This window comes from Malassezia pachydermatis (assembly GCF_001278385.1).
Source record: "Malassezia pachydermatis strain CBS 1879 chromosome Unknown scaffold1, whole genome shotgun sequence".
Classification (NCBI taxonomy): domain Eukaryota; kingdom Fungi; phylum Basidiomycota; class Malasseziomycetes; order Malasseziales; family Malasseziaceae; genus Malassezia; species Malassezia pachydermatis.
This window is the reverse complement of record NW_017253138.1, coordinates 1,375,741-1,401,583: the sequence shown is the minus strand read 5'-3', so window position 1 is coordinate 1,401,583 and position 25,843 is coordinate 1,375,741. Positions and strand designations below refer to the sequence as shown.

Here is a 25,843-nt window from a genome sequence, read left to right as displayed (position 1 = left end):
CCCAGCTGTCTCGGTGCCACTTCGGCCGTGAATCACGTGAATGCGAAAAGTCGGTGCGCGTCCTTCGACGTTGTCCCCTCGCCACGATGGGGAAGAAAAAGGGCAATCGCCGTGATGACGATGATCCCTTTGCGGATCTTGGCGAAGATGTCTCGCAGAACAATGTGAACGAGGCACCCGAAGATGTGGATGCCGAGAAACAGGCTGCGGAGGCAGAAGCAGCCGCCAATAAAGCGTACGTACTTCCACCCCACTGACGTCCACAGCGAGGCTGAGCAAGCCAAGGTGGAGAAGGAAGCGGCCGAGGCAGTCCCGGAGCCGCCTCGTCTCCTGACGAAGAAGGAGAAAGAGCGTCTTAAGAAAGAGCGTGAGAAGGAAAAGAAAAAGGCGCAGGCCGCGCAGAAGAAGGCCGCGCAGCAGCAGAACCAGCCAGCTTCGACAGAGAAGGACAACCAAGGCGCCAAGCCAGCCGAGCCGGAGCCGGACGCCGAGCCTAAGACAGACGCGGCGCAGGCTGGTGGAGACAATGACGATGACGACGACGATGGCCAAGAAGCCACCAGCTCCGCTGCCGACAAGAAGAAGAAGAAGAAGAAGAAGAAGGCTGCGGCGGAGCCGGCTGCGGCCCCTCGTAAGGCCCCCAGTGCGGCGATTGCTGCCTTGCAGGCCCGTATTGCGGCACAGAAGAAGGCCGAAGAGGAGGCTCGTGCGGCTGAGGAGGAAGAACGTCGGCGCATTGAAGAGGAAGAGCGCAAAGAGCGCGAAGAGGAAGAGCGCAAAGAAGCAGAACGCCTGCGTCGCAAGGAAAAGGAGAAGGCCAAGCGCGAGCAGCTGCGTAAGGAAGGTAAGCTTCTTACTGCCAAGCAAAAGGCTGAGTTGAAGCTGGCCGAGCAGCGCAAGGCTGCACTCCTGGCGAGTGGTAACATCACTGTGGCAGCAATGCAGAATGAAAAGCCAGCAGCGGAGAAGCCACGTCGTGTCGTGTACGACTCGAAGAAGAAGAAGAAGCAGACGCCGAAGAGCGAGCCGGAGGCGCCCAAGGAAGAGTCTGTCGAGGCGCCCAAAGAGGAGCCCAAGGAAGAGCCCAAGGCGGCGCCTGTAGAAGAACCCAAGGACGCGCCAAAGGACGATTGGGAGGCTGAGTCGGACGAGGATGTGAAGGACGACTGGGAAGCCGAGTCGGAAGAGGACGTGAAGGACGATTGGGAGGCGGAATCGGACGACGAGAAGCCGGCAGCCAAGGCAGAGAAGGCGCCGGCGACTAAGCCTGAAGCGAAGACGGCCAAGCCCGTCGAAGAGGAGTCGGACGACTCGGACGAAGACGAAGACGACGATTCGGACGAAGACGAGCAGCTTACTTCGACGCAGCGCATGGCGTTGGAGCGTCGTCAGGCCGCAGAGCAGCGCCGCAAGGAGCGTACGGAAAAGGCAATGAAGGAGCGTAGCGAAGACAACTTGCGCAGCCCGATTTGCTGTATTCTGGGTCACGTCGATACTGGTAAGACCAAGCTGCTGGACAAGGTCCGTCAGACGAGTGTGCAGGAAGGCGAAGCGGGTGGTATTACGCAGCAGATTGGTGCTACCTACTTCCCTTTGGAAGCGCTGCGTGAAAAGACCATGGTCCTCAATCATGGCGACTTTGACTTTAAGATCCCTGGTCTGTTGATTATCGATACGCCAGGTCACGAGTCGTTCACGAATCTCCGTTCGCGTGGTAGCTCGCTGTGTAACATTGCGATTCTCGTGGTGGATATCATGCACGGTCTCGAGGCGCAGACGCTGGAGAGTATTCGCCTCTTGCGTGACCGCAAGACGCCATTCATTGTGGCACTGAACAAGATTGACCGTCTGTACGACTGGAAAGCGACGCCGAACAATGCCTTCCGTGACTCGCTTGCGCAGCAGAGCCGCGGTACACAGAACGAGTTCGAGGAGCGTGTGGCGAAGACCAAGCTGTTGTTTGCCGAGCAGGGTCTCAATGCCGAGCTGTACTACGACAACAAAAACATGGGCCGCTACGTCTCGTTGGTGCCGACGTCGGCTATTACCGGTGAAGGTGTGCCAGACCTGCTGCAGCTCCTGGTCACACTTACGCAGACACGTATGAGCCAGAACCTGATGTATCTCTCGGAACTAGAGTGTACGGTGCTGGAAGTCAAGGTCATCGAGGGTCTCGGTACGACGATCGATGTGGTATTATCCAACGGTGTCTTGCATGAAGGCGATAAGATTGTTGTATGTGGTCTCAATGGCCCTATTGTCACACAAATCCGTGCGCTACTTACGCCGCAGCCACTGAAGGAGCTGCGTGTGCGTGGTGCGTACGTGCACCACAAAGAAGTGAAGGCCGCGTTGGGTGTCAAGATTGCTGCGCCGGATCTCGACAAAGCTGTGGCCGGTTCACGCTTGTTGGTGTGCACAGACGACGACGACGAGGAGAACCTGCGTGAGGAGGTGATGAGTGACCTTACATCCCTGCTCAACTCGGTCGACAAGTCCGGCAAGGGTGTGTGTGTGCAGGCCTCGACGCTGGGCTCGCTGGAGGCGCTGCTGGAGTTCTTGCGTGTGAGCAAGATTCCTGTGAGTGGCATCAACATTGGCCCTGTATATAAGCGTGATGTGATGCGCTGTGCGACGATGCTGGAGAAGGCGAAGGAACTGGCATGCATTCTTTGTTTCGATGTGCCTGTCGACAAGGAGGCCGAAAAGTTGGCCGAGGAGCTTGGTGTGAAGCTGTTCACGGCCGACATTATCTACCACCTGTTTGACAGCTTTATGGCGTACAGCTCCGAGATCACAGAGAACAAGAAGAAGGACGCGGCCAGCACTGCCGTGTGGCCATGCCGTCTGCGCACGATTGCTGCCTTTGCGAAGCGTGACCCGATTATTCTTGGATGTGATATTATTGATGGCTCCCTGCGTGTGGGCACGCCGCTGTGTGTTGTCAAAGCTGATCCACAGACACGCAAGAAGGAAATTATTAGTATCGGCCGCGTGACGTCGCTGGAGATCAACCACAAACCACGCGATGTCGTGCAGAAGAAGGATGTCGGTGGTGGTGTCGCTGTGCGTATTGAGCCAGACCTCAACGACACGCCGAAGATGTTCGGCCGTCACCTCGACGAGAAAGATGAGATTTACTCCATGATCAGCCGTGCGTCCATTGATGCGCTCAAGGAACACTTCTGGGATGGCGTCTCGATTGAGGAGAAGCGTCTGATCAAGAATCTCAAGACGCTCTTGGACATTCCATAGATGCACGTACAAGTTCATGACTAGTGCTTAGTCAGCTTTGTAGGGATTGGGCCGAGATAAAGGCCTAGAGAGCGAGTCATACATGTGCATGCATAGCAGCTAGCCTCCGATAATAATTCCTAGCCGGAACGAGCGCTGAGTGCACTTTGTACAATTAGTTATGAGGTTTCCAACGCAGCGTGGCTCTGTGCGGTGCTTTTCGAGCGCAGTTCAGGGCTCGCTGAGCCGAAATGCGACACTATCTGCTGCAGCGATGGCTAGGCAGCCTAGAGTGCAGTGGGCGCTTCGTCGGTGGACTCACAGCTCTGTGCCATACTACAGCCCGGCTCCTACCGAGCCGACTATGGCCACGGAGGCGACGGGCGCTGCTGGCATTGAGCGCTGGCGTAAATTCCTGCCGCATATGCCCAAGGCAGATGTCAAAAAGGTGCTTCTTATCGGCTCTGGTGGTCTGAGCATTGGCCAGGCTGGTGAGTTTGACTACAGTGGCTCGCAGGCGATCAAGGCGCTGCGGGAGAGTGGCATTGAGACCATCCTGATCAACCCTAACATTGCTACGATCCAGACAAGTCAGGAACTCGCTTCGCGGATCTATTTCCTACCGATTTCGCCGGACTACGTTGCCTACGTCCTGGAGCGTGAGCGCCCCGATGGTGTGTTCCTCAACTTTGGTGGTCAGAGCGCGCTGAATGTCGGTGTGAAGCTCGATGAAATGGGCGTGTTTGAACGCTTGGGTGTGCAGGTGCTAGGCTCGCAGCCAGACGTGCTGCGCATGTGTGAGGACCGTGACTTGTTCGTGCAGGCACTGGATGAAATCGATATCCCCGTGGCTCGTAGCGAGGCGGTATCGAACGTAAGCGAGGCCTTGCGCGCTGCGAAGGAGATTGGCTACCCAGTCATTGTTCGTGCAGCGTATGCGCTGGGTGGTTTGGGCTCCGGCTTTGCTGACAATGAGGAAGAGCTGCGGGATCTGAGCGCTCGCTCGTTGAGTCTATCGCCGCAGATCCTAGTCGAGAAGAGTCTGCGCGGCTGGAAAGAGAGTGAGTACGAAGTGCTGCGTGATCAGCAGGACAATGCGTTGATCTGCTGCAACATGGAGAACTTTGATCCGCTGGGTATTCACACAGGTGACTCGATCGTCGTGGCGCCCAGTCAGACGCTCTCAGATGACAACTACCACATGCTGCGTACGGCAGCACTGAAGGTCATTCGTCATCTGGGTATCGTCGGTGAATGCAACATCCAGTATGCCCTCAGCCCCGATAGCCGCGAGTATCGCGTGATTGAGGTCAACCCCCGTCTCTCGCGTTCCTCCGCGCTGGCCTCCAAAGCGACAGGCTATCCCTTGGCGTACACCGCTGCGAAACTGGCGCTCGGTCACACCCTTCCTGAGCTCCCGAACTCTGTGACCAAGACAACGACGGCCTGCTTCGAGCCGGCACTCGACTACATTGTGACGAAGATCCCGAAGTGGGATCTGTCCAAGTTCCAGCATGTGAACCGCGAGACAGGCTCAAGTATGAAGAGTGTTGGTGAAGTCATGGCGATTGGACGTACGTTTGAAGAGTCGCTGCAGAAGGCCGTACGTCAAGTGGCGCCAAACTACGACGGCTTCGATGCGTACGTGCGTCCGGATGACTTGGACCATGCATTGTCTGTACCGACCGACACGCGCTTGTTTGCGATTGCCTATGCGATGCTGGAGAAGAATTACTCGGTGGAGCGCCTGCATGAGCTGACCAAGATCGACCGCTGGTTCCTGTTCAAGCTAGAGAACATTGTGACGACGCACCGTGAACTGCAGCAGCTGGGTGCCCTGGACCAGGTGCCATCGGAGCTCATGCGCACGGCGAAGCAGCGTGGCTTCTCGGATGTGCAGATCGCTCGCCTGGTCAACGCGACAGAGGCTGATGTGCGTGCGGCCCGTAAGGCGATGGGTATCACGCCGTTTGTGAAGCGTATCGACACTGTGGCGGCAGAGTACCCTGCGCAGACCAACTATTTGTACACGACGTACAATGCTAGTACGCACGATGTGGAATTTGACGACAATGGCACGATGGTATTGGGCTCGGGTGTGTACCGTATTGGCTCCTCGGTTGAGTTTGACTGGTGTGCTGTGACATGTGTGCGTCGCATCAAGGAGATGGGCCACAAGACGGTGATGATCAACTACAACCCGGAGACTGTTTCGACAGACTACGACGAGGCCGACCGTTTGTACTTTGAGGAACTGGGCTTTGAGCGTGTGATGGACATTTACGAGATGGAAGGCGCTACCGGTGCTGTTGTCTCGGTCGGTGGTCAGCTTCCGCAGAACATTGCGCTGCGTCTTAAGAATGCGCACGTGAATGTGTTGGGTACCGACCCGAAAAACATTGACTCGGCAGAAGACCGTCACAAGTTCTCCCAGATCCTGGACTCGATTGGTGTAGACCAGCCTGCGTGGGTCGAGGTGACCGATGTCGCAAAGGCCAAGGAGTTTGCCGAAGAGGTGGGCTACCCCGTTCTCGTGCGTCCGTCGTACGTGCTCAGTGGTGCTGCGATGAACGTGATTTGGGATGCCTCTACGTTGGAGCACAACTTGACCATGGCCGCCGAGGTCAACACAGAGCACCCTGTCGTACTGACCAAGTTTATTCCTAATGCGCAGGAAATTGATGTGGATGCCGTCGCGCACAAGGGCAAGCTCCTTGTCCACGCTGTTTCGCAGCACGTGGAGAACGCTGGTGTGCACTCGGGTGATGCCACCTTGGTCCTTCCTCCCTTCTCGCTGCCTCAGGAGGACATGACGCGTTTGAAGGACATTGCGGAGCGTGTGGCCAAGGCTTTTGATATTAGTGGCCCCTTCAACATGCAGATTATTCGCAAGGAGGATCAGGCGGCGAACCAGTCGGAACTCAAGGTCATTGAATGCAACCTGCGTGCCAGTCGCTCCTTCCCCTTCGTCAGCAAGGTCTTGGGTGTGAACTTTATCGATGTCGCTACGGCTGCGATCATGAACGAGAACGTTCCAGAGCCTGTGGACTTGATGGCAAAGCAGTACGACTACGTGGCCATCAAGGTGCCTCAATTCTCTTGGACGCGTCTCGCTGGTGCGGATCCGTTCCTGGGTGTGGAGATGGCAAGTACCGGTGAAGTAGCCTCGTTTGGTCAGGATATTCATGAGGCTTACTGGGCTTCCATCGCTTCCACTACTGGTTTCCGTATCCCTCAGGCCCAAAAGGGTGTGCTATTAGGCGGTGATTTGTCTACACCGGAACTGTCAGTGATTGCGAAGAAGCTGTACAACCTCGGCTTCAAGCTGTACTGCTCTAACCCTGATGTCGAGGCTGCGCTGAACCGTCTCCCGCATGTCTCTGCCAAGCGTATTTGGTTCCCTCTCAAGGATAAGAGGAAGCTCCGCGAAGTGTTTGACGAGTACGAGATCCAGTTCGTAATCAACTTGGCCAAGTACCGCGCGGGCAGCACCACGGATGAGAACTACGTCGCTCGTCGCAATGCCGTCGACTTTGGCCTGCCGTTGCTGAATGAGCCCAAGACAGCACTGCTGTTTGTGGAGACGCTAGAGAAGAAGATGCCGCAAGGTTGCTTGCTGCCCTATGAAGAAGGCTCGATCCCATTGGAAGTCAAAGCATGGAGTGAGTTTGTGAAAACAGATGCATAAATGTCAACTTGATAGACCAATGCAAAAAGGTTTGCACGTAGCGCCCAAAAAAAAAATGTTTAAACTACAGATAGGGCGTTCCGACATATCAGGCCTTGTGCGCCCAAGTAAGCTGTTGCATCATGGATATGATCGGCAAAAAGGGGAGATGGAGAATATGGGAATTGAACCCATGGCCTCATGCAAACTGATGAACAGTGCTAAGCAAGCGCTCTACCACTGAGCTAATTCCCCCAAGGGATGTGGAGAATATGGGAATTGAACCCATGGCCTCATGCAGACTAAAGTGCTAAGCAAGCGCTCTACCACTGAGCTAATTCCCCGTAAACCGTTGTGGAGAATATGGGAATTGAACCCATGGCCTCATGCAAACAGACATGCTAAGCAAGCGCTCTACCACTGAGCTAATTCCCCAAAAGGCTACGGACAGCGTGGGGCTATGTTTACATAACTGAAACGACAAAGGCAATCCTCACACCGATTATTATGACTCCCTTGTCATTCTAATGTCCTCTAGATGTGTCAGTGTGAAATCTCAGAACATACCCAGAATATCGTGGAAGCACCATTCCACTGCATCAGCAGCCCAGTAGTGATCACAGTGCTAGGGAGGTGAGCTATAGGGCATAGACATACCTCTGCGCCAGCTTGAATCTTTTCTCTGATGACTCGCGTCTTGGGTTCGTGCTCGTTGAAGTGATCCAAAACAGGTTTGGGAAGCACTAAATGATCCTCGCTACCACCATACAAACTGACAGGTGGGAATCGCTCATCATACCATGTCTCATTAGGATCAAAAAGACAACCACGTTGCGCAAAGCCATTCTTGCCCGCCCACCAATACATGAGACGCGAAGAGACGGGCATGGGCGTAAAGCGGAACATTTTAGCTTTTCGGCGTTGAAGCCAGTGGGTATCATTCCACTCAAACAGGAAGGCGAACATTTGATAGCCCAGCGCTGCATAGGGGGTGGCAGGCGTCCAGTCGTACGAGAGTTTCATCAGCGGCACAAAGTCCATCACACCAAAGAGACGGCGCCATGCAGGCCAGTCAAGTCTGCTAAGATGGACTAAAGGGAATCTTCGCCCAAGGGGGCCCACAAACATGGCGGGGGCCAAAGCACAGAAATAGGAAAGCTTCGTACCATAGTCAGGTCGGTACCAACGCGAAAGCGCCATGAATGCTGTGGCATTGCCTTGTGAATGGCCAATGTAGGCAATTTTCTTATAGCCAGTTCGCGCACAAACATAGTCGATCATGGCAGGGATATCATACATGGCCAGATCACCCACATCAAAGTCCCAGAAAGCAGGGCTATAGCGACTGTATTTCCGATGTCCCATATCAAAAACAGCGCGGTTGTTACCCAGATATACATCATATCCACGTTGAGCAAGCCAGAAGGCAATACTACGCTCTTCTGATGTAATAAAAGAGCCAGACGATTGGAAAAGACCGTGCATGATTAGAATAGGGTACCCATTGCCAATTTTTTGCAGCTCTGGCTCAGGGTGTAAACATTTGACGTGGTGAATACGTAGGTAATAGCCATCTTCTGTTTCAGCGGTTTCATCAATGATATCAAAGCCACAGTTTCGCGCATAATACTGTGGATCCTTGACAAGGCGCTCCTTCTTCCATTTTTCACGGTTATCCCAGGATGGTTGCCTGCGAGGTGGCCGGCGAAGCCAACGGGGAATAAAGCCAACCAACCGAATGACCAGTCCCACAGCAACGACAAACAGCAGCAGTGCAGAGGACACCACAGCAGCTGTTATCTGCGCCACCACAAACGAAGGATTGTGCCAAACTTCAGCGCTGCGGGGTTTTTCGTGCTTGTGCATCAATGGCGTTATCTCGTCGAGACGAGGTCCAGATCTGGCGTCCTTGCTCGAGGAGGATGTTACGCGGCGAGTAGATGGTTGCGTTTCATGTGGATCAGGGCCAAGGGAGGAACTCGGACGAAGGGAAATCATAGAACCAAAAGAATGGATGTGGCACAGAGCACAGACCCGGGGTGATGTGCCTTTTTAAAAAAGTGCAGATTCGGCCTATGAAATGTATATCCGCGCATTTTACACCACCCAAGCCATTCGCGAGCCCCTCTCAACAAGACTTGGACAAAACCATGGATCGGAGCAAGAAGAACCATAGACATGATACATTGTATGTACGCTCTATCCGACGTAGTATATGAGAAATTTAGTTGCGCTTCTTGTCATAAGACGTGTTACGCGAAACTGTGCCGAGACGGTCGGGTGCCTGTGTCGAGCTGATCATATTCACGGCAATCACTGTGCAGAAGAGCAAGAAGGCAACAACAAGCAAAGAAAGCACAGTAGCCGGGGAGAAGATCTGGTAGCGCTCCAGGAACTTGGCGGGCTTCGAGCCGTGGGACTTGCCCGATGGCACAGAGCGCTTCGACACGCGATGCGGTGGAGTGCTTGAGATAATCACGACGTGCTCTGGGTATGCAGTGTCGATAACAGAGAGCTGTGACACAAGGCTAGACTCGTGGGCTGTAAGGTCAGGGAAATGGAGCGACATGACACGGTCCTTAACAGAGCGCGCCGATCCGCAAAGCGACTCGATAGCCCGAACGAGTTCCTCCGAAAAGCTAGACGACGTCTGATCCATCATGGGGAATACCAGTTGCTGTGGAGCAGTGAGCACGCGCTTCTTGAGCGAGTGCGACGAGCTTGAAGAAGAAAGTGACGCAAAGCTCTTGTCATGCAGCGAGTCAACCTGCACATGCACAATCTTTTCAAGACCACAAAGATCTGGCACGCCCTCCGAGTCACGTTGGTGCGTCAGACGAGAGATGGCGTCACGCACAGCAACGATGGGGCCAGGCGAAGCAAAGCCCTCCTCGGACTCGGGCGCACGAAGCAGCGAGCTGGAAGAACGAGGAGAAAGGAAAGCCATCATGGGAGCGGGGACTGTTGCTGCAACCCATGCCGGTGCACACAAAAAGGCGAGGAGTAGGACCCACTCAAAGCCACGCATGGTATGGTAGATAGCGGCAAACGTAGGCGAGGTAGACGTCCAAGACGCTGGAGCCACACTGTTTCAGCAGGGACGCGCCACGGGCACACTGCGATGACTAAGCCAAACCACGTGTGAAGAAATGGAAACGTTGGTGGTGGCGAGGTGACGAGGCCACGACAGGGCGGCAGTCCTTGCTTTGGCCTTACCAACGAGAATGTCGACTGCTTCGCTGCGTGTCGCAACCCGCATGAATGCGCTCTTGCGCGTCCCTGTGTCGGTGCGTGCTGCTGTGCGTATGCCACAGGCGATGATCATGCGTGTGCCGCAGATGCCGCGCACCTTTGCATCGTCTGTGCGCCGCTTTGGCCAGGGCGAGACGGATGCCGATCTTGTTGCCAGTCTTCAACAGGAGATTACCTACGAGATGGAATCAGCTGAGTCGGCAGGTGGTATGGATGTGGAGCCGGAGTGGCTCGCGCAGTTCCGTTCCGAGGGTGTGTGGCACATTGAAGACAAGGTCGGCTCGGACGAAATTGCGCTTACGCGTAGCTTCGGCAATGAGACCATCCGTGTGTTGTTCAGTATCGGTGAAATCGATACAACGGAGCCCTCGGATGACCTGGAGGCTGACGAAGCAGACCAGCTCGGTGCCAATGGCGAAGAAGAGTTTGAGGGCAGCTTCCCAGTGCGCTGTGCCATCAACATTACCAAGGCCGGTCGTGGCTCGCTGAACATTGATGCGCAGGCGCAGGATGGTCAGTTCATGATTGAGAACGTGACATTCTACCGTGACGACAAGCTCGCTACCGCTCTGACGGCTGAGGCGGACTGGGCGCGTCGTGGTCTGTACATTGGACCTCAGTTTGAAACGCTCGACGAGAACTTGCAGGCGCAGTTTGAGAGCTACCTGGCTGAGCGTGGTATTTCCACGAACTTGGCTCTTTTCATCCCGAACTATGCCGAGTACAAGGAGCAGCGCGAGTATTGCGGCTGGCTCGAGGGCGTCAAGTCGTTCATTGAGGTATAACGTTTATAGCGTCTATACAATTTTTCGGTAGCCTTGCGATGCGCCCGACTTGCGCCACACAGAGCGACGCACACGGGGAAACAACAGTAATACGCCTACAAAGACCAGGAGCGTGAGGGAGGGGTGTGTGCGGACAACCGATGGGCTGGAAGTGCGAACGTTGGTCATCGTTCGCGAGAGCACTGTGCCGAAGGGCTTTCCATGCGCTCGACCTTGGCTTATATCGTCCAACCATTGGATGCCATTCTTTGTCTCCAGCCAAGACCCACTATGGTCTTCAGGGTACATGTACATCATGCTCGTAGATCGCGCCATAGCGAACAGGGCAGGTGTGTGGTCGAGTCTGATGTGGTACTTGTCCGCTAGGAGCGACGGGAAGCGATCCACATCGAGCCACAAGAACCGGAAAGGTCGATGAGATAGATCGCTCGATGTACGCCATGACATGGACAAATCATGCAGGGACTGAATCAAGGCATCGAGTATGTCGGCTTGAGAAGAGCTGCTAAACACACCCAAGACAATCGCTGGGGCCTCTTGCATCGTATCTTGCAACGCAGAGCCGCTCACCTCTGTCAGGACAGGCTGGCTTTGCACGCTCAGCCACTGCGCCATTGCTGCAGACGCCGTATCCTCGTGGAACCCACGCACGGAAGTCAGAGGGAGCTGGGCCATAGGCACGCGGGCATTCCCTGCAAACACAAGCAGGGCGGACCCTGCAAGTCCATAGCGACGTGCGACCGTCGCATCGGTCGATACATAGAATGGAGTGCTGGACGATAGCTGGAAGCTCGCCTGTTCTACCATGCGCCGCTCTACGTCGGACGCAGGCATCACGTACAACACAGCGGAGGGATCCTTCTGAAGCGTAGCGTCAAGCTGCGAAGCATCCACGCGTGGGAAAAGCGTATACACGCCCTGCTCAGCAAGCCAGCTGAGAAATAGACCCTTAGTCCGCTTGGCGTGAATATCATAGGTGCTCTTGGTCCCATTCCGGAATAGTTGCAAGGTCGGCCAAGCATCCACAGCGAACTGAGTGCATACGTCCATGTACTTTTGGCAGTTGATAGCTAGTGGATTGACTTGGCCTAGCATCGCTGCCGCGGCTTCCTCGTATGCCTGTGCCATAGCACGGCAATGTGGGCAGGAGGGTGAGTAAAACTTGACGAACGAAGGGCCCTGGCCACGGTCGGCGCCTAGGAAGGCCGTCAGTTGGTCCACCGTCTCGATAGGCGCTTCTCCAAACTCAGTGAGACGCTGGACATGCGCGAGAGGCGCGCTGGAAGGAGTGGCCTCTTCCAACGTCGTAGTACTCGCACCGATAGCGCCAGGTTTGGTCGTTGTTGCTGTGGTTGTCGTTCTCGTCGGCTCGACCGCGGTGGTCGTGATCGGCACGCCCAGTTTGCGCGCTTTGTACGCTTGCGCCTCGGTCTTGACAAAGTCAATAAGCTTCTCGGCATTCTGCCCAGGACTTCCCTCCTTGTCGCCTAGCACATCCTTGTTGACCAGCTGGCCGTCCACATACAGCTTGCCATCCGGGAAGAAGGGAACTTCTTGCTGGCTGCACAGATCCATCCATTCGTAGCAGTTGACACGCGCGAGCGTAAACGGGGCCTCCGGGTCCTGGCTAAGATCGTCTACATTCTGCACAACTTGGTGCCATTTCGGCGCAAAGTTGCGGCAGTGGAAACACCGTGGCGAATAAAACTCGACCAGCCACGCCCCTGATTGTGTCAGACTAAAGTTGGAAGGTGTGAGGGCCCGCTCGACTCCGAACGGATCCTCGACAGGAGCGGCTACGGCGCTCAGTGCAGAGAGGAGGAGTACGGCCCATGCTAGGACCGCAGTGTATCGCATAGTCGTCCAACAACCAGTCCTCATGCACAGATGCCTGAGGGTGGCGCTGCTAGGCCCTGGGGGCGCAGCAGTGGCGCGTGCGAGCGCGCGCGTCATCACGTGGAGAAGGGACGTTCGCCCACGACCTTCTCCATACCGACCACGCACTCGCCCTGGCGCTCGCTCCGCCGTGCAGCTTGTGGTGGTGGTCGGCTATGGATGCACTACAGACCGAGGTATGTTCCGCTGTGCTGATCCCAAGCTATCAGATGTGGTCTCTCGACTGGAACTGGAGCGCCGTATCTGTGATGGGGCACGCAATATGCTGCAATTGCTGGACCAGAGCAGTGCGAATGAGGCCATGCGTCGCTCCATTGAGCATGAGCTAGCCCTGGCAGAAGAGCATGTAAAGGCGTTGGAGACCAAGCAGTTTGAGCTAGAACAAGCGCGGCCGCCGCCCTCGATCATGCAGGTGCCCGCTGCGCCCATGTCGTTCTTACATCCACGTGCGATTCGGCCTGTGCACAACCTCGATGGCCTGGGGCCCAGTAGTCTCGATTCGGGGCGATCTTCTCCTACAGAGCCTCTGTATTTGCCAGAAAGCCGCGCCTTCCCTTTGCCTGTGCCGGACCATCACCGCGATGTCCATTTGGAGCGCTCTCGACAGCGTGTGTTGGCCCTGACCGAGGTCCTGCATCGTATGCTCGCCACGTCGCCGCCTTCCCAGGACTGGAGCGTGCTCTTCTCGCTGCTATCGACCATGCTACGTGATTCTCCCACGTTGGCATCCGAGCTAGATACACACAGTTTGCTACAGAGCGCCCTCCAAGGCATAGCACTCGGCCCGACGTCGTCGACGCGGGCGTATGCGATGCGGCTCCTTCGATACCTGCTGCAGGACGACGTGCTGCCCATGCTTCTTCCTCATTCCTGTGTGCTTACTCTGTTCCTCTCGCGTGCGTTGCTGCGGGAGGACGACCTGGCGCTGGAGCGCGAGCAAGCGCTCAAACTCATTCGTGCTTTGATGGCCACGGCCCAGGACACGCCGATGCATGTCCTCATCCCTGAGGGGCTTGTACGTACCATGGCAGCCATTGCGTTTGAGCCCAGTGATCCGCTGTACCATGCGTGTGTCGAGACGTTGGTCGAGTTGGCCTTGCTGGACCCGGCGCTCACCGCGCGGGCCGCTGGGTTCCCGCCCCTTTGGCAGGCGCTAAGCACGGCTCCGGCGCCTGTAGCGACGGCTCTCGTTGAGAATATCGTAGTGCTCCTTGATCGCCCCGCGACGCGGCGCTACATAAGTGCAGGCACTGATTTGGAAGCTGCCTTGGCAGGGTTTACAAGCGTGCCTATGCATCGGACCTCGGACGAGCTGGCCTCGTTGCAAACGACACGGCATGTCGTGGTGAGCCTGCTGCTCTCCTGGCAAGGACTGGTGTACCTGTGCATGCAGGAGCAACGAGCGCTGCGTACGTTGTTCGCAGCGATGTACATGGACGACGTGGCGCTGCAAGTGGCCCTCCTGGATACCCTGTCGGATGTGATGACTTATGCGGAGCCTCTTCCTACGCTGCATGAACGTTGGGCGCCATACCCAGGCATCCCGCTCTTTCGCCACTACATGACCTTGGTCGTGTTGCTGTGCATTGAAGCGGGCCTCTTGCCGGCGCTCGCGCATTTGCTACAGCACGCCACGCCCATGGTCTGCGCCAAGGCGAGTGCTTTCACAGGTCGTCTATTGGCATTGGTCCGTGATATGTGCCCCCACAAAAGTGCGGAATGGCATGCATTCCCGGTGCTGGTGCAATCGATTTGTCGGCCAGCCTCGCCGCTGGACGGCATGCGCGCGACCAATGCCCTCACGGCCATTGCCAAGGCGGAAGACGCCTACGTTCCCCATGTAGCCCACTCGACCACGGCGCGGGTCTTGGTGGACGACCATGTGTTTCGTGCGATGCTACGTGACTCGATGGTCACAGCGACGAAGGAGTATACGCAGTGGCATGTGCCTGTGATACATGAGCTATTGCAGGGCCCTCTACGCGACCCACGCCGCTTGGAAGAGGCGTTGACGGGATCAAAATGGATTCGCCGACTGCTGGCCCTCTTTCGTCCGCTCGGCCCACGCTTCGTGCTACTGCAGCCACGCGACGTAGGCACGGTATGGATCGAGGTGGGTGTGCAGCTCTTTCGTGTGCTGGTGTCGCAGGCCGATGGCCTGCGGGTCTTGTCGGAAGACCGATTCTTGTCGGAGCTGCATGATGTGCTCGACCAACTGGCCACGGGTCACTTACATCCCGTTCTTTCTCACGCGCGGTGGCAGGAGACGGCCGTACGTGGCCTCTTTGCCCTGGTCCAAGTCCTGAGCGAGCATACCTATGGCGCAGAGCTCCTTGTCCAAGCGCATGTATACACGCCGCTACTTTCGCTGTGTGCGCGCGATGATGACGTGAGTGTGCATATAGTCGACCAGGCCCTGCATGCCCTCGATATGTCACACGCGTCGATCGCACGGACCCTGCTGGAGCATGCGCTCACAGGCGGCTCGGAGGCGGTGCGATGTAGGGCGACGTCCTGCGTCGCAGAGAGGCTATGGATTCACCAGGAGCCGCAGGGGTGGGCTGCCGCTCTGCTCTCGGCGCAGCTGTACGATATCGCGCCTGACGTGCGTACGTTGGCCATGCAGCGGTTGCGCGAGGCGTGTGCGCATCCCCTGATGGTCGACTGCGTCATGGCCCAAGGGCCGCCATGGGATCTGCTGGCGTCGGACGATACATTGGCCCTGCGCAGCTTGGGTGTCCGCGATGGGTTTGTAGCGCTACGTCGTGCTGGATGGCTCACATCCATCACGCATGCATGGCAGGCGCATACGTGGTACACATACGTAGCTGACGTCGAGTCGTGCCTCGCGCCAGCGCGACGAACAGCCGTGGTGCCGCCTCACTTGTACGGCCAGTTGGCCAAGACCGAGGAAGGGTGTGCCTACCTGGAAGAGCAGCAGATTCTGCCTGGCTTGCTGGCCGTTTTGCAGGCACATGCAACAGAAGCACACAATGCTACGGCGCTCTTGCACGTCAAAGCGGTGCTTTGGGCATGTGGGCATATAGGCGGCGCTTCCGAGCAGGGGATGCACATGCTTCAGGCGCAGGGATGGACGCCGCTGTGGCAGCGGGCGCTGCAGTCGCCGGTCGTGTCGGTGCGTGGCACATGCTTTTACGCGGCGGCCTTGCTGGCGGCTAGCGCAGCAGGACGTGCTGCCCTCGCCAAGACACAGTGGCTAGGCGACGTCGCATGCCTACCGAAAGACGTGCTATCGTTTGTGTTTCTCCCCGCTACGCCTACCGTATCCAACGATGCGTACGCGTCGCGCATGGCGCCAGCAGACGACGAAGAGGAGGAGCAAGCAGCGACCATGCTCTCGCGCCTAGGCAATGGCATCGTCGCCGGGTCAGCCTGGCGCGCTCTCCTACGGATGCGGCAGCAGCGGCCAGCGCTGTTCACACGCATGTCCCTGTTGGCCAGGGCCTTGCATTTACTCGACCATTTCGCCTTCCGACTCGCTGCTCGACGGCATGTATGGACCCTATTTGATGCCTATCCTCTCACGCTCGACACGGCGTACGCCCTGCAGAAATGGCGCGTGACGCATGTGAAGCAAGCACCGGCTGTGCCAGCCCGTCGCGTCCCCGTGCAGGACGTAAGCGCGTCGAGCGTGGCAACACGGACACCGCATCAGTACAGGGTACCGCCGTACAGGATGCCCAAGGCATCCACGTCGGATGATGACGGTGAACCTGACCGGACAACGACGGCTGATGTACATACCTCGCCGACGAAGCACACCACGACCACTGTGGCTGCTGCCATGACCACAACACGCCCACACCGCGGCAGTGTGCAGCGACATGCATGGCCGTTGCAAGTCCATGGCTTTGTATAACACATGGCATATTTGTATAGCTAGTATGACTACCCTTCCAACAGCTCGTTCTCAATACCGTGGCCGAGAAGCGAGATCGCACGACTCGAGTCGCCAGCAGGCACGACAAGGAACCGCAGAAGCTCGAACGGCTCCGTCTTTTGCTTGCGTACCGACGTAAAGTACACGGTGGCGACACCGCGTGGGCCCTCAATTTCGAAACTCATATCGACCTTGCCCTTGAGTGGGTTGATAATGCCCTCGATCCATGGATCACCGAACACATTGCGCTTGAGGAAGACAGGCTCGCCAAGCAAGTCGTGGACATCCGGCTCGCTGCGGACACGTTGAGACACCATGCGGAGAACAGAAGAGCCAAGGCGCTCCTTGTTTGTCAGGTACGAGGAGAAAAGGTACCAGAACACAACGAGGGAGGCACCGCCAATGATATAGTAGGGTTTGTTGTTCTGCATTCGGTTAGCCTATACAAAAGAGCATACATACAGGAAGCTTGGGCAGCGGCTTCTTGACCTGCGTAACGTGCGGCTCCCAGCGTCCAGGTTGGCGCGTAGAGTACATGCGCCATGACTGGATCTGCGGCTTCGTCCACGTACGTGCACGTCCAAAGATGCGCGCCACTCGCTCCATGGTCGACCTCGGCAGCGTAGACCTCCACAGCGAAGAACGACGTGGGCTGCCTAGCGGTCGGACCAGGCCGGTGCAGCTGGCCCACGTGGTCGGTTCCGAGGGAATGAGGCAAAACGACCCCCATAAAGCACCCAGGGTTTAATGGAAGATGAATGGCATTCTAGGCACAGTAAGGCACAAAATGGGCACAAGCGGTACACAGTTCAGTGCTATGTACATAGTAAGAAAGAGCAATACTACATCCCAGCAGCAATAAGATATAGGACGTTGGAGGGGTTGGATTCTTGCTTCACGATAGGAGAAAATGGAACAAATAAAACACATCACAAGATTACATGGCAAAGGCAGCAACCAGACCGGCAGCAGCCATCAAAATCGAACCCAGCGAGTACGAGACAGCGTTAGCACCGCTGCTGGAGCCGCCACCCGAACCACTGCCCGAGTTGCTCTTCGAGCTGCTGTTCGAGTCGCTGTTGCTGTCCGAGCCAGAGCTCTTCTTGCCCGAGGACGGGGCAGCCGACGAAGTGGCAGGCTGGATCGAGGCAATGCCGTTCATGATCGAGCTTGTGGTCATACAGTTCGACGACTTCGGCAGCGACTGGGCAATCTGAGGAGTCGACTGGCCAGACTTGCCGTTCGTGTAAGTCATGCGCTGTCCGTTCAGGGTCCAGAGACCAGTACCGTACTGCTCGAACGACGAAGTCGAGCCGTTCTCAATAAAGATACCCGGCGGGTAGGCAGGGTCAGCATCGCAAGTATCGAAAACACCTGAGGTGTAGTCACCGGGCATGACCCACTGGCAGCCCATTTCGTCCAGCGTGTGCTGGCACTCTGTCGCAGGCGTAGCCTGGTCCGAACCGGCAATGCAGACACGGAAGCACATAATGTCGTGGCCGATGTAGTTCATCCACTCCTGGTAGAACACGTCCTTGCCACTGACGTTCGAGGTAACGTTGCCACCAGCGGGGTTACCCGTACCGAACTGACCGTGTGGGTCCAGCTCACCACCAGTATCACCCGGCTGGACACCGATCTTGGTAAAGTCACCAAGGGCCATAACCTGAACGTACAGAGGGGTCTTCACGAAGTGAGCACCCATGACAGTGCCATCAGGAATCACGCGAGCGTTGTTACGCGGCTTGGTGCACCACGCCACGACACGCTCCTCCTGATTGGCAACCTTCGTACCCATGTCAAGCGGGCCGAATGTGCACCAGTCATCGATGCTGTTGATCGAAGCCAGACGAGCAGTCGAGGTCTGGTTGATCGGAGTGTTGACAGTTGGCTTGTCGGGGTTGGTCGGGCCGTTCGGGTTAGTCGCAACAACGCCAGGGTAGTCAGGCGAGGGGTTGCCGTACTGGAAAGGCGGCGAGGGAGTCGACGAGCTAGCCTGAGCAGCCTGCGCGCTAACCGAGGCAGCGACGTCACCAGCAACGGAGGTAGGACCCGCAGCGGCCGAAGAGGCCTGACGGCGGTAGTTACCGTTAGCAGGGCGGTAAACAAGGGCATTAGCCGCCGAAGCGAGCGAAATAGCACACAAAAGGGAGCGTGCAGAAATGAACATGGTTAAGGGTCGTGACGGAGAGGGCGAGAGGGAAGGGCGAGGAGCCTATAGCACTTATGTCAAGAGTCGGTTGATTTTCTCTCTGCGCATTCCAATCACCGGGTCCTACATTTAAGCCACCTCATCTGTGGGCTGTGTCAGATTGCTGCGTTCATGGGAAATTCTACAAGGTCCCGAGCAAATCAGATCGTAGCTTATGAAATATAAGACATGGAAGAACGATGCGTATACAACGCGATCACGTGGATGGGTAGGATGCCAAGCTCTTGGCTTCACGTGAGGCCGAGCGAACATTCGTCGTCGTCGTCGTCTTTGTCTGTGGATCATGGTGGTACGCCTGCGCTTGGCAAGGCACGGCACGCGTAACAACCCATTCTATCATATTGTTGCTATCCAGAATACCAAGGCTCGAGATGCTCGTCCTATCGAGAAGCTAGGTGAATATGACCCTGTCCCTCGGCCTGTGCGCCCAGCGGTAGCAACACCTTCGCGTGTACGATCAGAAAATCGGCCCGGATATAATGGCGAGGTTATCTCGTCGGGTATTGTACGGGAAGTTAAGCTGGAGAAGCGCTTGGAGTGGAACGAGGAGCGTATCAAGTACTGGCTGGGGACTGGCGCGCAGCCCAGCAAGCCTGTGGCTCGTCTTCTTGACAGGGTATGTTGTATGCTATGTATTTTCTAACACGTGTAGGCAGGCCTGATTCCGCCAGAAAAACGTGCCCTGTACAAGGGCCTGTATCGTCCACCTGTTGAGTCAGATCTTGCAACTGATAGTGTAGCGTCGACCTGATGCATTAGCACGATGGGCCCAAAGCTTCTTGGACCGATCAAGCCGTGCAAGATGTGTACACGATCGGCGACGGGGAATTATGCCGTATATACCAATTGAGCCCTGCGTCATTATCGCTGATAGGCTACTCTATATTTGGTGCAATAGTGCTTGCATGTGATGTGCCAAATAGAACCCGTACTTGTCCATTTTCGCCCTTTTTGACGAAATTACGCCCAAATTTTGTTACGTTACCGAGAAATGGACCGTATCTGGGAAGGGCGCTTGTTATCAGACTACTTTTATAAAAAGGTGCACACGTTTGTATCTTGGACCTACATCTATATTATGAAGCTTTTCACGATCCTCGGTACTGCTCTCGCTGGTATTGTTGCTGCGCAAAACGTGACCAAGCCGAACATTGGCACGAAAGAGAACATCACGCACATCACCCCTGATGGATTCTACATCCCTGGCCCTGCCAACCTGTACTCGCAAATCGTCACGTACCCTGCGAATGCCCAGCGCTACGAGCTGGCGGGAATTTCGCCGTACTGGACAAATGGCACTATGCCCGAGAAGATTGAGGACCAGGCTGTCGTTGTGATGCAGAACATCAACCAGACCCTCACGTACGCCAACTTGACCGCTGCAAACGTGGTCCGCATCCGTATTTACACACCGCTCATGGACAAGTTCATCATGAGTGATGCGCTTAACACCGTATACAGCTTCTTCGGTGACCTGCGCCCAACGTCGACGCTGATCGGCGTGCAGCGTCTCGCACGCGAAAACATGTACTTGGAGATCGACATGTCGGCTGTGAAGGTCAACTAAATATGCACGATGACTATTGCAATCGATATAGTTTAAAGGTTGAGATGCCTACTCAACACAAGTCATCCTTAGCACAATCATAGATATGCAGATTCGCAGATATGGGTATCATTTTCTTACACTATGGGGGAGAGTAGTAAATGTGCACCTCCAAGATTTATCTCACATACAATGCGAGGCCCACTGGAGACCACATCTCCACTGCCTATGAAGACCGTGTGTGACGTCCAGAGCGACGAGCACGTCCACCCCCGTTACCACCCCGACTTCGACCTGTCTCTGCGGGCGGCGGACGTGACGACTCCACAGGCCCTGCGTTTTGGTGAAGGGCCGCATCGGGTGGAGGAAACGGGAACGGCCACATTGGCATCGGGCCACCCCAGGGCGGCATGGGCGGTATGGGGGGGGCGGAGGACGAGGAGGGCATGTCATTCATGGGCGCAGACTGCGTATACTTGGCAAGGGGCGTATGAGGCGGGAGGGGCGCATCCGGTGTTGGCTCGCTTGGAGGGGCGTTCGTGCTCGGCGTCGGCCGATTGACCGTATCCTTCGCCAGCTGGTCCAGCATTGTGGCCAACGTGGCTGGCAGCCCTGGCCCTGCGGCACCCTTTGAAGTCCCGACAGCGTCAGCAGCAAACGGTCGTAGGTGGGGCCCCATCGTCATGATATGCGGCTCGCTTCCCACAGATGCAAATGCCGTTACGTAGTTGTTAGGCGCTGGTGCCGAGTCAGGGATTTCGCTGGCATCAGCGTACTCCACCGCCGGAGTCTCACTATCATACTCGTCTTGAAGTACTTTGGCTTGGCTTTTCGATCCACGCATATCGGCTACCTTTGCGACGCGTGGTTCCAGTGCCAACGCCGGTGGGGTATACCAATCGATCATTTCTTCCATTTCGGCATGGGCCAAGCGGAACATTCCGCCTTCTTCCATATCGAGCTGCCCAACAGTGGCTATCGTACCGTGTTCATCTTCATCATACACGGCCGGTTCAATCATTTTCACGGCCACAAGTGGTAACCCGTCATGATCTTTCCAACGCACACCTTTTTTGGGCTTTTTGCGTTCTGGCCTGACCTCCGGTTCGGGCGTAGCAGTGCTTGTTGCAGACGACGGCGCCACACCTTGCGATACTGACGAAGCTGGCGTAGCTTGCTGGTCAATGAGAGACATGAAGCTAGCTAGATCCTTGTTGGCACTGGACTGCGTGGTCGTGGTCGTACGTCGTGCTGCACTTGTAGACTTGGTATCCGACAGCTGTGGTGACCCCTTTCGTTCAGACTGGGCCGCCAGGCGCGTCCGCGTTGTTGCGCCTGTACCGAGAAGGCTTGAGGCAGGGCGCACCGTCGTGGACGATACAGGGGCTGTCGTTGTGCTGCGCACCCTTTTGGTTGACGCCTCCGTCGCGGCATTGGCGGAGGCAGGGCGCTTGGCGGTAGTGGCTGTCGATGCTGGGATGGATGGCGACTGGGCACGTACCGCCGAGCTGGAAGGGACCAGGGCACTCCATTTGTCCTTCACAGCATCAGCCTTCTTTCGAGCAGCCTCAGAGCGCAGTCGCTTTTGCGCACCGGTAATGAGCTTCCCCAGACCTACATGGTCCTTTAGATGCTCCAACTGAATCGGCAAACGTAGTAATAAATCTAACAAAGGTCCCACAAGGGCCGCATAGCGCTCACTTACATCTTCCATATCCGCTTTGCGTGGCGGCGTAGCATCACTTAACCACTGCGCCAGAATCTCGCGGCCTCGCAGATCATTCACAAAGTATTTGAGGTACGATGAGGTACCGTAATCCAACATGCCGCGTGTGATCTGAAACCGGTCCTCCGGCGTAGTAGGCCGCAATGTAGCCTTGTCCGGCGGACCTTCTGTTAGAAGTGTGATCAACGCGCCAGCGGCCTGCGCTGGGTTTTGCTCAATGAGGCTAGACGTCACCAAAACGGGAATGGCACGAGAAATATCATGCACTGACGCGCCGGGCGCTACAGTACGCCGCTGTGTGCTCATGCTTGGCGCACTACTGTCGGTGTTAGCCATCCTGGAACTTGTTGCTGGCACGGCATTCTGCAGCGACGTACGGTCTGTGGACGCTGACATAGACCGAACGTGCACCGCCGAGCATCGGTGCCAAGGCAATACGCACTCTTCTGGTTGCGACATCGACACACAACACAAACACTAGAGGTGTCTAGATTCTCACACGAGAAGTGTCAGGGGAAATGACCGTGACTAGTTTTTTTGTTTTTTTCTCGTGTAGCAATGCAATGGATAAAGTACCCCTGTAACTCTACAAGGGCACGTAGACTATGACAGGGAAAAAGGTAAACAGGCGACTACACCGTACTCGGTGCTACTGCACAATGAGATGAACGCCAGAACAACGTCCCAGTCGTAGGTGGTGGAGAGGGGATGAGGTTTGAGACAGTTTTGTGCCTGCAGGATTTATGCGAAAATTCCACGACCGCTTCGACGCTTACGAAAGCCCGCGACTGCCGTGCACGCTGTCATGGCCGCCCAGACCCATTCTCGTATGTTGGTTCAGAGTCAGGTTGGTCACCTTTCGTACTGTTCATAGATCTATCATTAGGAGCGGATCTGTAAAAGGCTTATGTAGAAAGGACAATATAGTGGGAAGTCGTTTCCTCAGCGGATGCCCTGGCACGGCCACTGCCGACTCATAGCGCGGCCTCCACGCACTTGGCTTCTTTTCGATTGACAACACGCGAATGCCATGCCCTCTGACGTGCCATGCACGTATGATTCGTGCGGGGTCTAGCGTAGTCTTATCTACGCTACGACGTCCCTGTATAGAGCCTGTGCAGTGGTTGTCGAGAAGCTCGTATGCGACTCATCCACCTGCCTCTTCCAGGGCCCAACGTGAACCTGAGCACCGCGTGCAGTACAACTACGATGTGTTTGAGCTGCATCCTGAGCAGGAGCACTACACCCTGCCGCTTGTCACAGCAAGTGATCTAGCGAAGAACAAGACACGGCCACGGTCCGTCCGGATGCTTGCTCGTGATTTCATTCACGACAGTCTGTATCATCCTCACTATGGCTATTTCAGTCGTCAAGCCGTCCTTTTACCGCCCACGAAGAGCACGACCAAGTCCCAGGACGCCCCATCCACGTCGTCTGCCGTGTTTCCTTTCCACGATATCAAGAACGAGACGGAGTTCATGCGTCTTGTCCAATTGCGGTACATGGAGTTTGAGAACCAATTCCAGGAGGCTAATAAGGCACGCGAGCGTGCACGACGAAAGCAACAATCGGAGCCGACACTGCAAGAGCGAATCGAAGCTTTGCAACTACAACAGCGGCGTGCCTCCTGGGGCACAGCGGCATACATGGACCTCGCTCGGGAAATTGGGCGCCTGCAAAAAGAGCAAAGTCAAGACCAAGTCTCCGATGCCGAAGTGGATGCGATGGCTGCCGGGCAGGTATGGCACACTCCCACGCAGCTTTTTAGTCCGTACTATGGCCGAGCTCTCGCACGATACCTCGTGGCCGAGTATAAACTGCATCTGTTCCCTTACCACGACCTCATTCTCTATGAATTGGGTGGTGGTGCAGGAACACTAGCACGCGATATACTCGACTACATCGAAGAATGCGAACCGGATGTGTACGCACGTACACGCTATCACATCGTTGAAATTAGTGCACGACTTGCCGCACAGCAGCGTGAGCGCCTTGCCACGCACGCGCAGCATGGCGTTGTGCACGTGGTGCATCGCGACTTTTTGCAGTGGAAAGAGCGTGTGAATGATCCCTGCTTTGTCATTGCGTTGGAAGTGCTGGACAATCTAACGCACGATGTGGTTCGCTACTCTACGGACGATTTGCAGCCATACCAGGGCCTGGTATCCATTGACCACACAGGCGACTTTGTCGAGTTGTGGGAGCCCGTCAAGGACCCCCTTATTCTTTCGTACCTACAGATGTTGCGCCACGTGCGTCCTACAGTGCTTCCGCCTGGTGCGCCTTTCTACCTGGGCTGGATTCCACAGTCTGTGCGCCGCTATCTCCATGACAATGCGCCTTTTTACCCGAACTTGACGCAGCCCCATTATATCCCCACTGGCGCCTTGCAAATGCTGGAGGTGCTGCGCAAGCACTTCCCGCTGCACCGACTTGTTCTCTCGGACTTTTCGTCCTTGCCGGATGCATGTGCCGGAGTGAATGCGCCTGTGGTGCAAACAAGGCACAACGGCGCGATGATTCCCGTGACGACCTACTGTGTTCTACAAGGCTTCTTCGACATTTTCTTCCCTACAGACTTTGAGCTGCTGCGCGATATGTACCTGCACTATATGAGCACACCTACGCCTCCTCCCATGTCTGCGCTAAACGCAGGCATTGACGAAGGCAATATCGATGTGAGCCAGGAGCACCGCGCGCAATTTCCACCCTCCTTCTTCTCCCCCTCTGATCTACCAGAGCGCCCGTCATTGTACGAGAACTTTTCCTCGCCAATGCCACGCTTTTTCGCGTCGTCGGACATTATTCCTCCTCCGCTGCTCTCGGACTCACGTGAAGCACGAATCATGTCGCATGCGGAATTCCTTACACGGTACGCTGAAGCCCAAGGCACAGAGCTACGTGATGGCTCGAATCCCATGATTGCATGGTATGCCAATGCATGCTGGCTTCTTACATAGTGGCCTCACCGTAGCTAGCTATCGAGCGTCCATGGGCCCATGGCCTCTCGCTTTGTCAGCAAATTGCAGCAGCGGCGTCGTCGTAGCCCCCACCGCAGCTCGTTCTGTCGTGACGATTATGAGCGCACCCGTCAAAGAACGCCCGTCTACAGCGGGGCGTATTACGCTGGGTGTGGGCATTGGTATGTATATCGCTTGCGATGTCTAATCTTTAGTTTTGTTTTTACACGCAGCGTTTTCGACCTATGAATGTATGTGGCACCTATGCTAATGATTAGTCCTGTCGCAAGGCAAGAGCTTGGATCTAGGTACAGGTTCGACAAAGTACGAGAGCGCAATCCCTAGTGATATGATGGCCGAGTTGTTGATCTCGTTTGCTGTGTTAGTCGTCGGTTGTGCTATGACAACACCTGCCTTGCGTCCCATCTCGTGGTCTACGCGGATGCGTGAGACGTACGTATGCACACAAAGCCTAACCCTGGCAGCTCGATTGATCGTGTGGATGGGCGGTCTAGTTTCGCCAACGTCCGGCATCGTGGTGCCCATCTATTTGGCACCCGCACGTAATGCAACCTATGTATTATTCTTCCGTACTGAAATAATATTTGACCTCATTGACAGCGTCGGTTCTGTCACCAGTGCTACTACATACGATGCAGCTATA

At 56.0% G+C, this 25,843-nt stretch overlaps 14 protein-coding genes across 14 annotated transcripts; 8 read left to right on the top strand and 6 right to left on the bottom strand.

Moving 5' to 3' along the window:
* Positions 1-86: 86 nt before the first annotated feature.
* Positions 87-3,255, top strand: Malapachy_3653 (eukaryotic translation initiation factor 5b; the record flags this gene model as incomplete). Its single annotated transcript, XM_018138116.1, has 2 exons — positions 87-235; positions 267-3,255. 2 exons carry the CDS (start codon positions 87-89, stop codon positions 3,253-3,255), a joined length of 3,138 nt encoding a protein of 1,045 aa, XP_017994200.1.
* Positions 3,256-3,508: 253 nt separating this feature from the next.
* Positions 3,509-6,922, top strand: Malapachy_3649 (carbamoyl-phosphate synthase; the record flags this gene model as incomplete). Its single annotated transcript, XM_018138113.1, has 1 exon — positions 3,509-6,922. The coding sequence occupies one exon, from the start codon at positions 3,509-3,511 to the stop codon at positions 6,920-6,922; it is 3,414 nt and encodes a 1,137-aa protein (XP_017994166.1).
* Positions 6,923-7,406: 484 nt separating this feature from the next.
* On the bottom strand, positions 7,407-8,767 carry Malapachy_3601 (lipid particle protein; the record flags this gene model as incomplete). Its single annotated transcript, XM_018138066.1, has 3 exons — positions 7,407-7,435; positions 7,469-7,526; positions 7,559-8,767. The coding sequence occupies 3 exons, from the start codon at positions 8,765-8,767 to the stop codon at positions 7,407-7,409; spliced, it is 1,296 nt and encodes a 431-aa protein (XP_017993931.1).
* Positions 8,768-9,125: 358 nt separating this feature from the next.
* On the bottom strand, positions 9,126-9,929 carry Malapachy_3671 (hypothetical protein; the record flags this gene model as incomplete). The annotated part of the gene is made up of 1 exon (XM_018138133.1): positions 9,126-9,929. The coding sequence occupies one exon, from the start codon at positions 9,927-9,929 to the stop codon at positions 9,126-9,128; it is 804 nt and encodes a 267-aa protein (XP_017993550.1).
* Positions 9,930-10,125: 196 nt separating this feature from the next.
* Positions 10,126-10,938, top strand: Malapachy_3631 (regulatory protein suaprga1; the record flags this gene model as incomplete). The annotated part of the gene is made up of 1 exon (XM_018138096.1): positions 10,126-10,938. One exon carries the CDS (start codon positions 10,126-10,128, stop codon positions 10,936-10,938), a length of 813 nt encoding a protein of 270 aa, XP_017994111.1.
* Positions 10,939-10,950: 12 nt separating this feature from the next.
* On the bottom strand, positions 10,951-12,795 carry Malapachy_3662 (thioredoxin-domain-containing protein; the record flags this gene model as incomplete). Its single annotated transcript, XM_018138124.1, has 1 exon — positions 10,951-12,795. One exon carries the CDS (start codon positions 12,793-12,795, stop codon positions 10,951-10,953), a length of 1,845 nt encoding a protein of 614 aa, XP_017993493.1.
* Positions 12,796-12,989: 194 nt separating this feature from the next.
* Malapachy_3679 (protein ste16) lies at positions 12,990-16,714 on the top strand (the record flags this gene model as incomplete). The annotated part of the gene is made up of 2 exons (XM_018138141.1): positions 12,990-13,010; positions 13,037-16,714. 2 exons carry the CDS (start codon positions 12,990-12,992, stop codon positions 16,712-16,714), a joined length of 3,699 nt encoding a protein of 1,232 aa, XP_017993546.1.
* A 29-nt stretch (positions 16,715-16,743) lies between these two features.
* Malapachy_3673 (hypothetical protein) lies at positions 16,744-17,341 on the bottom strand (the record flags this gene model as incomplete). The annotated part of the gene is made up of 2 exons (XM_018138135.1): positions 16,744-17,160; positions 17,198-17,341. The coding sequence occupies 2 exons, from the start codon at positions 17,339-17,341 to the stop codon at positions 16,744-16,746; spliced, it is 561 nt and encodes a 186-aa protein (XP_017993548.1).
* Positions 17,342-17,672: 331 nt separating this feature from the next.
* Positions 17,673-18,905, bottom strand: Malapachy_3609 (hypothetical protein; the record flags this gene model as incomplete). Its single annotated transcript, XM_018138074.1, has 1 exon — positions 17,673-18,905. One exon carries the CDS (start codon positions 18,903-18,905, stop codon positions 17,673-17,675), a length of 1,233 nt encoding a protein of 410 aa, XP_017993925.1.
* Positions 18,906-19,230: 325 nt separating this feature from the next.
* Malapachy_3644 (30s ribosomal protein s16) lies at positions 19,231-19,698 on the top strand (the record flags this gene model as incomplete). The annotated part of the gene is made up of 2 exons (XM_018138108.1): positions 19,231-19,563; positions 19,600-19,698. 2 exons carry the CDS (start codon positions 19,231-19,233, stop codon positions 19,696-19,698), a joined length of 432 nt encoding a protein of 143 aa, XP_017994163.1.
* A 240-nt stretch (positions 19,699-19,938) lies between these two features.
* On the top strand, positions 19,939-20,514 carry Malapachy_3694 (hypothetical protein; the record flags this gene model as incomplete). Its single annotated transcript, XM_018138156.1, has 1 exon — positions 19,939-20,514. One exon carries the CDS (start codon positions 19,939-19,941, stop codon positions 20,512-20,514), a length of 576 nt encoding a protein of 191 aa, XP_017993648.1.
* Positions 20,515-20,719: 205 nt separating this feature from the next.
* On the bottom strand, positions 20,720-22,678 carry Malapachy_3663 (zinc finger protein; the record flags this gene model as incomplete). The annotated part of the gene is made up of 2 exons (XM_018138125.1): positions 20,720-22,538; positions 22,662-22,678. 2 exons carry the CDS (start codon positions 22,676-22,678, stop codon positions 20,720-20,722), a joined length of 1,836 nt encoding a protein of 611 aa, XP_017993494.1.
* Positions 22,679-23,274: 596 nt separating this feature from the next.
* Positions 23,275-25,179, top strand: Malapachy_3629 (hypothetical protein; the record flags this gene model as incomplete). The annotated part of the gene is made up of 1 exon (XM_018138094.1): positions 23,275-25,179. The coding sequence occupies one exon, from the start codon at positions 23,275-23,277 to the stop codon at positions 25,177-25,179; it is 1,905 nt and encodes a 634-aa protein (XP_017993823.1).
* A 118-nt stretch (positions 25,180-25,297) lies between these two features.
* On the top strand, positions 25,298-25,746 carry Malapachy_3697 (hypothetical protein; the record flags this gene model as incomplete). Its single annotated transcript, XM_018138159.1, has 4 exons — positions 25,298-25,361; positions 25,395-25,430; positions 25,458-25,632; positions 25,665-25,746. 4 exons carry the CDS (start codon positions 25,298-25,300, stop codon positions 25,744-25,746), a joined length of 357 nt encoding a protein of 118 aa, XP_017993649.1.
* Positions 25,747-25,843: the final 97 nt, after the last annotated feature.